This window comes from Porites lutea, chromosome 11, assembly GCF_958299795.1.
Source record: "Porites lutea chromosome 11, jaPorLute2.1, whole genome shotgun sequence".
In the NCBI taxonomy this organism is placed as follows: domain Eukaryota; kingdom Metazoa; phylum Cnidaria; class Anthozoa; order Scleractinia; family Poritidae; genus Porites; species Porites lutea.
In genome coordinates this window covers 24506950-24520874 of record NC_133211.1, presented here as the reverse complement: position 1 = coordinate 24520874, position 13925 = coordinate 24506950, and the positions used below count along the sequence as shown (strand labels likewise).

The 13925-nt window shown below is 41.4% G+C and overlaps 1 protein-coding gene across 1 annotated transcript; it reads right to left on the bottom strand.

Moving 5' to 3' along the window:
- Positions 1-2119: 2119 nt before the first annotated feature.
- LOC140951402 (uncharacterized) lies at positions 2120-6733 on the bottom strand. Its single transcript, XM_073400643.1, has one exon. It carries the CDS (start codon positions 6701-6703, stop codon positions 2534-2536), a length of 4170 nt encoding a protein of 1389 aa, XP_073256744.1. The 5' UTR covers positions 6704-6733; the 3' UTR covers positions 2120-2533.
- Between the last annotated feature and the right edge of the window lie 7192 nt (positions 6734-13925).

The window sequence follows — 13925 nt, the reverse complement described above, 5'->3', positions numbered from 1 at the left end:
TTAGTCACCCGTAGCCTCTGTCACGCAACGCACCTGGATCTCTACTTGGTTCCGCAGGTTGTTTTCTCTTAGTTTACCTAATTCCTGATACACTTTATCAAACCGTGAGCACGGTTTACTTCACCTTTGGTATTTCGAGCCTGTTCAAGGCTCCAAGATGGTGGGGAAAGGGGATCGAAAAAAACATTCCGAGAAAACGGCGTGTAGGCTGGCGAGAGACTATTCCCGCCGTTTTTCGGAAAACGACCATTGAGTAGGAGAACAGTGTCTAGGGTTTCAACCCGGGGTTTGGTACATTTCAGTATGCTTTTGTTTCTCTACTAAAATGCTCCACCTTAATGTAGCATCCCAAGCAGACGTTCCACGAGTTACGAAGCCCTTAGAAGGGGCGGATCTAGGGGGAGGGTGCAGGGGGTGCCCACCCCCCCCCCCCCCGAGATGACCGGCGGTTTTCTAATACAACTGGTATTCTGCAAAAAAAAAAAAACTATGTGGTTTATTGGTGTTGAAGTAGAGCAAGAGACGAGTGCACTCCCTCCTAAAAAAAAGCCTGGATCTGCCCCTGCTAAGAACGTCTGCGTCTGAACGTCCTCCACCTTTCGCACTGTGTACTGTAACTACTGTATTTTTTAGTGTATATTTTGTCAACTTCTCTTGAGAGAAACCAAAACGCCATTTGGGTTGACTTTTTTAGTTACCATAAGTTCGACTGCTATATCAAACGTCGAAATTAACTAAGCATTCTCTTCTTGCTAGCCATTTGCTCGTGTTATCGGTAAAACCCCTAAAACTAACACTACAGCAATTTGTTTACAGATCACGTATTTGACAGTCATTTCCCTGTATTATCATAAGGATCCATAATCGTGTTACAATTTCTGATGAGCTAAGTTTAATTTGCACTCTGCTGTTTACTGAGGTGCTGAAATATCATTAAACTATCAATATTAACATGGGAAATTGACCTCGACAACTCAAACTGTTTTTGCTTCAGGGGCACCCAACGACAATTTTCGGGAAAATATCTGTTCGGAAGACGATTTGAGATCTAGAATTTTCGGAACATTTGTTGTAAAATTTCTTGCCTGCCTGCCTCTCCTAGGATTTTCGAACATCTAAAAAATGGTAAAATTGCCCATTTTCAACGCATTTTTATCCTAAAAAGGTCACCTAGAATTTTCGGGAGCCTTTTTTCTGGCTGAAATTTTCTTTCGGGTAAGTTTTGATCCCTATAATTTTCGGATCACTAGACTTTCAGCTAGGAAATCCGAACAGATGAAAAATTTATAGGGGATAAAAATATGCCCATATCCACCGTTCAAATACTAAAACACGTTTAACAATGCTATGTTTAAGTGGTTTTGAACTATATTCTCGTTGGGTGCCCCTGTTGCTTGTCTTCAGAGTTCGAGTTACCGGGGTTCTTATGTACTTATTATTGAAAACGTTGCAACGAGCAAAAACCAAACGTATACTGCAATTTCGAGAAAGGTTGTCGGAAAAAGAGCACGCGACAATCCCTAAAGGTATTGTGGGTGGTTTGGGCTTGACTGTTCTTCAAAGGAATTTGAAAGAATGGCACGAGAGGCCATGGACGTATGTTTGCGACTGCTAAAGGAAAGGAACAAAAGTAGGTTCGACAGCTACACAGTCAGGAACAGTGTATTGATCATATCCCATATTACCTTTCGGGATTATCGCATGCACAAATTTTCCGACAACCTTTCTCGAAATAGCTGTATGTCACGAAAGGGGATATAAATAATCTCTTTATAGAGATCCGGACGAGAAATAATTCTTTTTTCTCACTTAGCTGAATTTTCCGGGGAAATGTCGCTTAAACTCTCGAATAACGCTTAATGCTCTTGCCTCACTAAAATGCTAGCATAATGTACAAAAGCCTAAGCGTATCTTGTTTTCGAAATTTGGGCGTCTATCTCTTATGGTTTTCCGTTCTAAGCCGTTGAAAGGACTGGATCGAGGAATGAAGCAGCAGCTGATCTTCCAGGAAACTGGCTGAGAAAGTAGACCGAGGTGGCTGAAGCCGAAACGAAGGCATAGCTCGAAGAACTTGGTTCAACTTTAATTCAGAAAAGGTAATGTCCTGAACGTTGCTGCATGTTATCATCCTTTTGTGTTTCTGAAGGCCCTTTAGAGGGTAGCTTCTTCTGTATTTTTTTTTGTTGTCTTGATTTTTGAGTCGTCGGTGAAGCTATTTCTTCTCTTTTTGACCACAAGACGTAAAGTGATAAACAGTGATTTCAAAATAAGGTAATAACTAAATAAGGTAAAAATTGATAGAAGAGCCCCATTGCACATTGCTAGCGTAGTTGAAGATATAGATAACAGTTAGCCTACAGTGCAGGCGTTTTTGGTGGCTGCAACAATACGAACATGAACAAGGTTTCGCCCATCCAAAACACGCCTGCACTGCAGGCTAAATAATAGTGTATACCGGTACTTATGCGAGTCTATGTTTACAGACATTCTTAAAATCCATGTCAAAAGAAAGTTCAAAAGACAAACGCAAAAATCAAAAGAAACACTTTTCTATAGCTGTTAACCTGTTGCTCTTCCTACTGTCTTTATCATCCGGCAAATGTACTCTGATGACTCTAAAATTGGGTGCGGAGTTTTCCAGACCAAGGGCGAATAGATGAGGACAGGTTGTCAAACAGGTCACTTTGCCCACTTCAACATCCAGCTTGCTAAGCACTTCACCAGACTTGACGCTAAGCAGTTGCACAGAATCACCAGGATCAACAATAACGACACATTCCTCGTCACTGACAAATTTACAGTCCCTTACACCTATCGTATCTGACACACGGAGTGTGTTTCCTGAAACTGCATCCAAAACCCACAAACAACGACGTTTCCAAATGACAAGAAACTGTCCCGTGGGAGAGAATAAAGAACCCTTAACAAGGAAAGGCCTTGTAAAGTTGTCCTTTTCCCAGACAACGGTTGTACCATCCAACAACTGAAGCGAGCCCGAAGAACTGATCGTTAGCAGCTGGCATTTACCATTGCATGCCAGAACTGTTGCATGTAAAACGGGAATCGATAACACGAATTCTCCACTGCTTGTATCCAGCACCTTCACTTCAAACGGTTCTACACATGCTACCCGGTCTTTTGACAGAGGGATCACGTCTGTGATTTTAGGCAGGTTAGCCCATTTTTTGACACACTCAGACAAGTCATGGTTCCACAATTCTACAGTTCCACTCGTCGTCGTAATAAGAAGACCTTCTTTGACAGGACACAACCGAGTGGGCCACGCATCCCCAAAGTTTTTCATTGCTTTAAGCGTCCCGCTCAAAACGTTACATACTGTCACTACTGCTGGATCACTTACAAAATACACGGTCTGGCCATCCAAACTGAGCGCTATTCCAGACGCTTTACCTTGACCACTGATTACAGCTTCATTGGTATTCACCATTTCTATCTCTCGCCGCACACATCTTAACAGAAATTGTTCATTAAGAACAAAGGTAATGCTAGTTGACAGTTCTGAGCGAATGAGGTCTCCGAATACAAAACCACAGTCACTGAAAGATTCAAATTTCTTGTAATGACTAGACACTTCGTCAGGAGAAACACTTAAAGAAAAGCTACCGTGTTTTTCGGCACTGATTTCGGTACGAAACAGGTGTAGGTAACCTGACCAGTGCAAACAAAGGAGAAATCGGTTATCTGGTGAAAATTTCAACATCCCACATACTTCTGGTGTGGATGTTTGAGCCACATTTCTAAAACCACCCACCTCGTCAAGCAATCGAATCAATCCCGAAGGATGCGAAATTGCAAGAAGCCCTTTGTCTTGAGACCAAGCAAAAGATAAGATATCTTCATTACTCGTTATTCTAGCAATCTCTGAGCCGCTCTCCAAACTCCACAAGACAAGGCATTTGGAGTTTTCCACACAGTCAGTCAGAATCTTCGTCTTGTTTCTAGAAACTGAACAAACTGAGAAGCTACAGCTACTTTTGGGAAAAAGCACGCTCAAAATTCCGTCCATGGTATAGGCATGACTAAGAACCCCAGGTAAGACAAGTTCTTCAGTAGGGTGGAAAACAACAGAGCGAAAAAATAAAAAGACGTCTGAGGAAGGCACCATCCTACCAGCTTCATGGTAATAGTCCTTTCCGAAACTCTTCGTCACTTTCACTGGGCGTGTCCATATTAGCCTGCCAGTATGGAGTGACCACAGTTGGAGCATTCCGTCTGAACATTCACAGACCATATACTCCAGATGTGGTGAGACGTCCAAACAGACCACATAAGACGAACATTCAAATCGCGCTACAACACCTCCCTGCTGCTTCTCCTTGTGAACATTTTCCAAATATGGAATTTCAGGATACTTGTCCTGCAAAAGAATTGACGCCTCCATAGACAACACTTTTCCTCCTTGGTTCAGCATGGTTTGAAGAAACACTCGAGGGCGATCTGTAAATCTGTAGAGGTACTTTCTCAGCAGAAACAACAACATATTCAGGATGTTTCGGCTATCTTGTGATAACAACGCAGAAAAACCCTCCTTTTGAAGCCAAACAAGGTCTTCTGCTGCTAATGTGTTGTTTAAACAGGTCTTAACGTACACTACCTCTAAATCTATCACGTATGCCTTTGTCACTTCCTCCAGCTCAGATGGCCTCCTTTCCATACCTGGGTGCATCATGTGACGAGCACCATGGTAGAGAGCATAATTCTCAGTGGTGCTCAGTTGTACGTTATGTACGCCTTTCCGCTTTAGGTTATCCAGTTCGTCAGTACATAGGCTGGCTAGTATACGGTGGCCTTCGTTCTCGTCCATGATAAATTCATGTTCTCCATAACATGATGTGTCAGTCAGCCAGTCTTTGACTGACTTGTGGATGAGATGGAGGCGTTCATCACGAATGGGAAGAAGTGCGGACACACTGCCCAGAGCTTTTAGCACTTTACGCTTTGCAAGTGTTGAATTAGTTCCAGGAACTAACACTTTAGAAACAAACCCAACTGGCAAGGGTTCCCTTGAGGCAGTAATGGCAGATAGTAAATTCAGGAAATGTTTCTCTTGTATGTCAAGTTCCGTGATAAGTTCATTTTGCAGACGTCTGAAATAGGAATGATAGACTGAAGAAATTCCTAATGGCAAACTACCATCCAGAAGTTCCTGGTGTAGAGCTGATGCATTCTCATTAATGAACAAAATAAGAAAATAAGCATACAACATAAGTCCTTCGGATTTTAAAACTAGTCTTTCCAAAAGCTCGTCCATATTTTCTTCTTTGATCCCGCGCGGAAGATTCTGTTTTAAAAACGTCCTTATGTCTTGAAAATTCCTTTCATCACTAGACTGTAATTCAAATGGATTCAACATCTTTAACTTCTCTGTAATATTTCTCGCTGGGGGCGTTGTGACAAGAAAACGAATCCAAGTTGGAAGCTTACTAAACTGCTTCACGATGGCGTCAAGGAGCTCATTTCGTTCTTGATATTCACTTTCATCCAGACCATCCAGAACCATCAGCATGTTCCTTCCAGGATCAACTACGGTGTTCAGAGGTTCCTTGTACAGCAATGCAAACAGCTCCTCCACGCTCATGTTGTTGACGTCCATGCCCAGATTTCGTGATAACTGTTCTACAAGACTTTGCCTGTACTCAGGTAGAACGTGGGACATGTGGCAGGCCAACGACTGAAGCATCAACTGAGGTTTACAGTAACGTGCATTATTATACTGACAAAAGTGGCTTCCTGTCAGTCTGCCAGCCTCATGCATTCTCTTGCAGATCACAGCAGCGATGACCGATTTTCCCATTCCTGCATTTCCACTGATCACCATTACCCGGTTTTGAGAGCTTCTGTCATCCAGCCAGTTCTGAACCCTGTCAAAGATCCACTCACGGGTACCTACTTGAAATCGTTGCAAGTGATAATCGATGTCGCCTTTGAATTCCGATTTGGAAAGTTTCTGAAGAACTGTAGCTGCCTTTTCCTTGTCTCTTTGTTCTTTTAACCCATCAACTGCTTGTTTAACTTCTTCAAGACCGACTGTAATGTCGTTTATAGCCTGTTCAGATTTAGCCTGAGATTGTGCAATGTTCTTCAACTGGGACTTAATATCTTCTTCACGTTCAGCCCACTCATGCAAAGCACTAAGGTAATCTTGCTCTCCACCTTTCTCTGCCTCCAGCCTTTCTATGTCAGCGCGATCTAGGCCAAGATCTATAAGAACAGCACTTATTTCCTTCCAGAGGGTAGAAAAGGTTAAAGAATCAACACCAGTGGTTGTCACATGACCATACAAGGTATTACGATAGAACTTAACTCTTGCAAGATTAGCCTCATGAGATGTGTCACTTGGTGGTGGGTTTGTGTGCCACCCAGAGGGAGGAGGGATTAGTCCACAAACATTTGTCAGAAGGACAAATAGAAGAGTGATGTCAAAAGTGTTAGAGGCTGGTTCGGTTCCATCAGGTGGAAACAGTTGGTCCCACTGGGATCTATTCAAAACTCTCCTACGCAATAGGTTGTTTAGAATAGAATAATTCGAATTGAGATCCGCAGTCAAGATGGCACGAGGGTGATGCTGATCAAAAATCTTCCTGAGAACTGTTGTTCCACCATCGACGAGAAGTCTGCTGAGCTTAGCTCCATTTGTCTTCTCCACAGAACTCGAGAGTGGAGATAGTGATACACTGGCCATTTCAATGAGGAGTCATAAAGTCGATCAAATGGTCCTGCAATAAGGAAAAAGATATCAAAGAGTCAGGTCTAGTCTACGCTAGTCAGGGTGGAGAGGAACAATATAAAGGACACGACGCGACGCTAGTCGGACATCAAAATAACCAGTTCTCCTCACAGTGGTAAAGGTTCATTTTTGTATCGGCCTGCCTTGTTTCGTATTAGCAGTAGTCATAACATTTTGTCTTTACTTCATGAATAAAATGCGGTGGAATCTCATTCAGGTAAGGTTGGGTGTTACTTTAGGTGTTTAACAAGTTTTACAAGTTTTAGATGGATGATGTTTTGATTTATTTTTAATTATGCTTCATGTTCTTATTTGGTCATGATGATGTCATAATTTATTTTTACTTGTATACCTTATGGCCATATTCAGGTATAAAATAATTTCATATATTATTTTAAATCATGTGCGTCGTGTCCTTATTTCGGTATGATAACATCCAACTAGTGATTTGATGGACTAAAACTAAGAGAAGTATCAATTGGTTGATCAATTCATGTTTTTAAAGGAATAAGCACTAACTAGCCTGTGACAAAAAAATCACTTATGCAAGTTCTAATTCCTGCTGCTTTCATTGTCCATCGCAGAAAACAAATTGTTCTAGTTCTGGTTCACTAATTATCGGTACATAAATCGTACATACAAATGATGGCGAAGGCAAACTTCCTCTTTCTTGCACGAAACATATTTTTTTTTATTTGATATAGCAAAATTCATTTTTGGTTCTGTGGTCGGGGGAATAAAACAGGAGAAATGTATTATTTATACCATCCGTTAAGGGATTTCTTTTGGGAGCCTGAGAAAATGAATGTCAAATTTCACAAAATTACATCTTACACATGAAATTTTCAGAATTTTACTTGGTTTTCACAATTCTTGTGAGGTTGATAATTAAATATGATGGTGATAATTAAATTATTTGTCACATAACCAATACACAACCACAACTAAAAAAAAAGGAAAATAAAAATGAAAGACAGAAAAGAAAAGAAAAGACAAAAAAAGGAAAAAATATAGGAAAAATATCTATGAGACCTTAGTGGGGTCCCAGGACAGCGTGCAAAGAAAGTAGTGTCTGATAGCGAGCCCGGGGCTAGTGGATTTAGCTATCAGGCTAGTGAATTCTGTTTTTATCTTGCCCGACGGGCAAGTGATGTTTTTTGAGGAATTTGAATGACACAAGAACTGTGAAATCAATTCTGCTTGTCAAAAAGCTTTTGGGGCTATAGTCTGGGAGCAAATGTGGTCCCGTGTGAAGTTCGTGCTGAAAGCAAGCACCTAGTGTAAAAGTGTTCATTAGGACCTACTAAACATGAAACGTTATGGTGCCAGCTTTGCAACTTGCTCAGACGGCTTTTAAGGGGGGTTAAATTCTGACCCATGAAATCCAGCGTGAAAACGAGGCTAAAACACATAATTCCTCATAACTTTGTTAATAATAGACGAAAATACACCAAACTTGCTCACATGATTGGACATGATCCTCCCTGTTGATTTATGCTAATTTACATAGGTCACGTGACCTTACGCATGAAAGCGAGGCTGAACACATAATTTTCTATAAATTTGTCAAAAAAATCCTTATCATGCCAAACTTGCTCACCTTTGTCAGTTAGACATCTTGCATCGATTGGTGCCACTTTGTAGTGTCACGTGACCCAATACATGGAAAAGAGGCTGGATATATCTGGTGGCATCGTGTAGGGTGGCATTTATCTTGCCAAATGTTTTAACAACTACTAGGCAGATACATATCTGGTTATCCGAGTTCAGATATAAAAACTTCAACTAATCATTGTCCTATGGCCCATAGCGCAGGGACGAGACGGATAAAGCAAATACTGCGGAGGCTCCATTTGAGAATCTATCTTGTACACATAATCAATAATTTTGCCAACTTATGATACTGGTTCCATGTATTCATTTTCGCATGTATATTGGAACAAGGGCAGAAAATGAAAATAGCGACTACTGCTATTATATATATCTACAGTCATGAAAGTCTTACTGAATATCTATATACATTGTTCTGTTGTTCATTCCTATGGAATTTCCTGTTCGACTTTGTCTTCATCATACTCATCATCACTCCCAGCATACTCGTTCTGGTAATCTTCAGAGCACAGACAGAGATCAGTACAGACAAGTCCGGCTTTTTGACACTGACAACGGTTGTTAGAGCAACGGGACTTGGCGCACTTGCATCCGACAAGCTGTATAATTGCCTCTGGAGCTGGTGGAAGATTTGTCATGACTGGTACCCACTTTCCATCTTCATCTTACCATCCATAGCCTTCTGGTGAGGGAAACACCGGGTTTGCTACATGATCGTTGTTCCAAACAAGAAGCTGGTAGTGCGCTCTCAGTATGGCTTGATGGAGAGCAGCTTGTGTGGGCGGCAACCTCTCAGACTCAGCTTGATTTTTCTTAAAGAGGGACCATCTGAGTGCTTTGACAGTTTTGATGTCTGTCTTTGGTTGGTACATCCGACAAACCAGCTGTTCCACTCCACTTCTTGTGCCGTCATCTGGCTGTTCCCCACAACCGAGGTTAGCAAGAGCTTGAAAGATTGGAGCGCTGGCGTTATCAAACTCATCCCAACAAGTGGCTTTTCCCTTTCCAGAGAAACTCCCAGTAACATCAGCTCCGGTCAACGCATGAAATGCTGGCAGCGCAGCCGTCTTAGTGGACCCAAGGGCGTCTGCGATTGACTTCAAGTTGATAACTCTCAACTACTGCCGGTCCCAGTAACAAAGCAAGAGTTCGAGCACAAATCTGGATACCGTCGGAGAGCCAAAACAAGAACATCAGTGTCAGGAGAATATATAGAGAGTTGGGTAGCACCTTGAGCAGAGGCATCCAGAGCATGTAAAATAATCAATAGCAAAATATACGTGCCGTCCTTTCACTATATCCGGAGGGAGAAATATGCCACCTTCACTCTCTATGCGCTTCAGGACAGTTTTCTCAATTTGTGACTCCACACTCAACAAGCGATTGTACTCTACAGCCATGCCAAATCCATGGAGGAGATTAACCAGCTCTTTGCTTCGTACTGCTTGGTGTATTGCTAGGCTAACTGTGAGGTGTTGGGGCGTTTCTCTAGTGCAGTAGACCGCTTTTGTCCTCTTATTGTCAACCTGCCTGTCCGTTAGACTCAAAGCTATTGTATTCTGCGCTTATTACATTGCTCTTTTGGGTACCTCATTGCACTTTTTATCAGATAGTGTCTTATTGCGACCTTGGATTATCCACCTAAAGAAGCAGGTAAGCTCTTTGGGGCGGTGATCATGTGTCATTGTATCCAGAGAGCCAGAGAAGACCCATTTCTCGCTTTGATTAAGAGCCTTTCTCAATATTAAAGCGGCATCGAAGAGAGTTTTCATAGGTTCATCACTGTCAGCTGTGGATTCTACGATATGGATAGCGGCCTCTCTACACTGCTTTACGCTGACCCTCTCAGGCTCATTAGCTCTAGTGGGCTTATGGAACTCAACTCCCTTTATCTCTTTCTGGATAAGCTCTTTAACTGAACGTCGACTTAGAGTCTTTAGACTATTGTTCTCGTTTGAAATGGAATCAAAAGCCTGTTCCAACTGTGCCATGTTGAGTATTTCTCCACTATCGAGGGCAGCTTGGGTAAGGTTCAAAAACTCCAGCTTAGCCGCTGTCTCACTTCTTGACCTTTCCTCGTCATCTTTGATAGTTTTACGCTGGACCCCAGTCACATGCGTCGCCCAGCAGATTTTATGATATTTAATATCAATGGCATGAGCGTCAGTGCTGTCTAGAGCCGTCGAGAGTTTCACGAGCAGTTTAGGATCCTTGGATTGCTTTACTGCATTATCAAGAGAGCTACCAGCAGATGATGTTGACACCAAATGCAGAGGGTTCTGGTACTTCGCTTTCTCTTCACAAAAGAAGCACAGATTGTTGTCATAAGGGACAGTTTTCGACCTTGTAAGAATGTCAAGTATGTCATTAACTTTTCAGCATTCCAAGATGAAAAACAATAAAATAAAAAGTTAAAGTTATAAGCCATTACACCTAGCAATTACTTGAAGGGATTCACTTGTCTTTCTTCGAGCTTCATTTGGCCCTCTAACCTCTCTCTGAAACCTCTCTTTTACCCTTTTGATCTTTCCTGAGTGGGTGGTTTCTTGGTAGCACGACCTATGCCATGTTGCTTTTTCTTTAAGTTCTTCTAGTGGTAGATCTTTAAGCACAAGCCACAATGTTTTCGAGTTGATGTCCTCGTACTTTGACGTTCTTCGATGGCTTCTAAAAGCTTTTGATGGGAAGTTGGATTTTCAACAAGATCGGCTGTACTTTTTTCTTGGCAGATTACACATAGCTTAAATCTAAAGGGGCATTAGACTGGCCAAAATCCGTCATACTACAAGCACTGTGATGGCTGTAAGTACAACATGGCGGACACTAAAATAACTACCGCTGACCAATAGTTCAGGCTCACAATCACCCAGGCCCCCTAGGTTAAGAATCCACAGGAATTTGTGCGAAATAGGATTGTAGAAATCGCTCATAATAAAGTTATATAAGCCACACGAAATACATTATCATTACACCATTTTTGCTTTTATTCTTTTCATTCAAATGCTATATATACAGCATTAATATGCATTACAATGAGTCAACGTTATTGTCCTGGATGATGTGTTCACCTTTGGCGTGTTTTGCAATCCAGCCTCATTTCCATGTATGGGTCACGTGACACTACAAAGTGGCACCAATCGATGCAAGATGTCTAACTGACTAAGGTGAGCAAGTTAGGCATGATAAGGATTTTTTTGGACAAATTTATAGTAAATTATGTGTTTCAGCCTCGCTTTCATGTGTAAGGTCACATGACCTATGTAAATTAGCATAAATTAACAGGGAGGATCATGTCCAATCATGTGAGCAACTTTCGTGTATTTTCGTCTGTTATTAACAAAGTTATGAGCAGTAATGTGTTTTAGCCTCGTTTTCACGCTGGATTTCATGGGTCAGAATTTAACCCCCGCTTAAAAGCCGTCTGAGCAAGTGGCAAAGCTGGCACCAAAACTTTTCACGTTTAGTAGGACCTAATGAACACTTTTACACTAGGTGCTTGCTTTCAGCACGAACTTCACACGGGACCTTATTTTATGACATTTGCTCATGACTGCGCTAGTAAATGCTAGCATCAGCTTGCCCGAAAGGCAAGCTGTAAAAATGATTTTCTTTGCACCCTGCAGGATACATTATTCCCAGAAAACCTGGTGTAAACATTATAGATTGCATTTTAAGGGAAGTGATACGAACTGGCTATAGTATACTACCCTTCCTCCCCTACGATATGCTTGGCACTAAACAAGGGATATTACAGCTTAACCGCGGTCAAACGCTCGAGCATGCGCAATGCACTCGTATCCGGTCCCGGCCGGAGAAATTTCCCGCGTCAAATTTAAATTGAAACCACTGCACAGACCGGTGTCAAGCAAAGTATAGTTGAACAATCGTCAGAAATACACTAAAGTTAAGCGAAATACTTCAAAGTGAAGGTTTTTGTTTTCACAGTTAATAGTTAGATAAATTTTCATTATTCTCCAAGTTCACTAAATTTTTTTGACCTTCACTAAAAAAGTTCTTCGTGTTAAAAGAGCCGACATGCGAAAGCTTGTCGTCGCCATTTGTTTAGACTTGTTTACTGAATGTCGCTGTTCCAATGCATGATGAGTCCAGGAAGGGAGCAGCCAACAGGAAGAGAAAACTGTAGTCAAAAACAGCTCCGGAGTGTTGATTAAGTTTTATCGAGGGCAGAAGGGGTACCTGCTGAAGGATCATGGCCTTGCCTGAGGCATAGAAATGCTGCTCCTGTCCATCTTCGTGGGGACACAGTAAAACCATTTAAAATTCCAATCCTCGAGAGACTGTATGCAGTATTTGACAAGGTGGGCAGGAACAACCTGACGTTACCGACTACAAACCTCGGACAAAATGGTGCAATAATTATGCAGAAGCAACCCAGTTAATAAATCTCTTCACTCCAAAAACAAACGAAAGAGACATCAGAAAACATGGTAAACCACACTTTACTAAAATTTTGTTCTCAGCAATTTGAATTCACTGTCCTCTCATTTTAAGTAATATTTTATAAACAGATGAACAACTGTACAGAAATATTTTTTTCTCGGTTAATGGTTTTTTTTCAGCTTTTCCCTCCCCTCCCCTCCCCTCCCCATGACCTATTTCCTTGATTACCTTTTGAGCTCCTGATCAGGTGAGCCAAGTCTTTCAACATTTTGCTATATATAAACGCAGTGTGCTTTGCATTTTAAGCTCGTCAGAAGCAATTAACTACAAGTGATCATCAAAAAACTGGTTGGAGTCATCCCTGTTTCCAGTTGTCAGAAAAAGAAATGGAAGTGAGGGGTGTCCTATTTGTGATTGAAACAGAAGAGAAAAAACGGAATTTAACTTTTTCACTTAGACCATAATAATGCACTTTGTTTAAGCCAGAAAGGTGATCAAAGATCAAGAAAGAAGACTTTAAGAAAAAGCAGAAAAAATAATAATAATAAACAGGTAACAAAGCCTTGAGAGGATAGCTGCCCATCTCCAAATGATGGCTGGTCAGTTAGACTACTTGGCTAACAAGATTTTCTAAAAGACAGTCTAAAATACTGTAAGAAAGAAGACAAAATTGCACATGAAATTGAGTGGAACCTTTCTTTGTCTTTTCAGTTAAATTAGGTGTCCTTTATGTACATCATTTCCATTTGTTCGGAACTGAAATTTTATATTCTGTTAGATTGTTCGGACGCGTGGGAACTAGGCCCTAAGTTAGTCTTCAGGGGCTCGGACCCCCCTTTAGTTTTTTCGACACATGTGTTTTCGCTTGCGTTGTAAAATTCTTGTAGTTTGTTCATCATGTTTATGTTTCGTAAATACAGTTGATTTATGCAAGAAATCGTTTTATGCATGGTCCTTCAGTAGCCGGATCTACAGTGTAGGCGAGTATTTGAAGATACCAGCGGAGAATTGAGAATTGGACCTCCGTTTGTGGTAAAGAATTTGGTCAAGTTGGTCTTGGCAGTGCGGCGATTGGCGCCATTATCTCTTGTGAACTTTGCAGAAATTTTGGAGTGTTTTAATGAACGAAACTGTCATTCAAGGTTAGTGGAGATTGTGTATGAAA

Coding starts and splice junctions, on each gene's coding strand:
- LOC140951402 (XM_073400643.1), bottom strand. CDS start 6,703: ATGGCCAGTGTATCACTATCTCCACTCTCGAGTTCTGTGGAGAAGACA.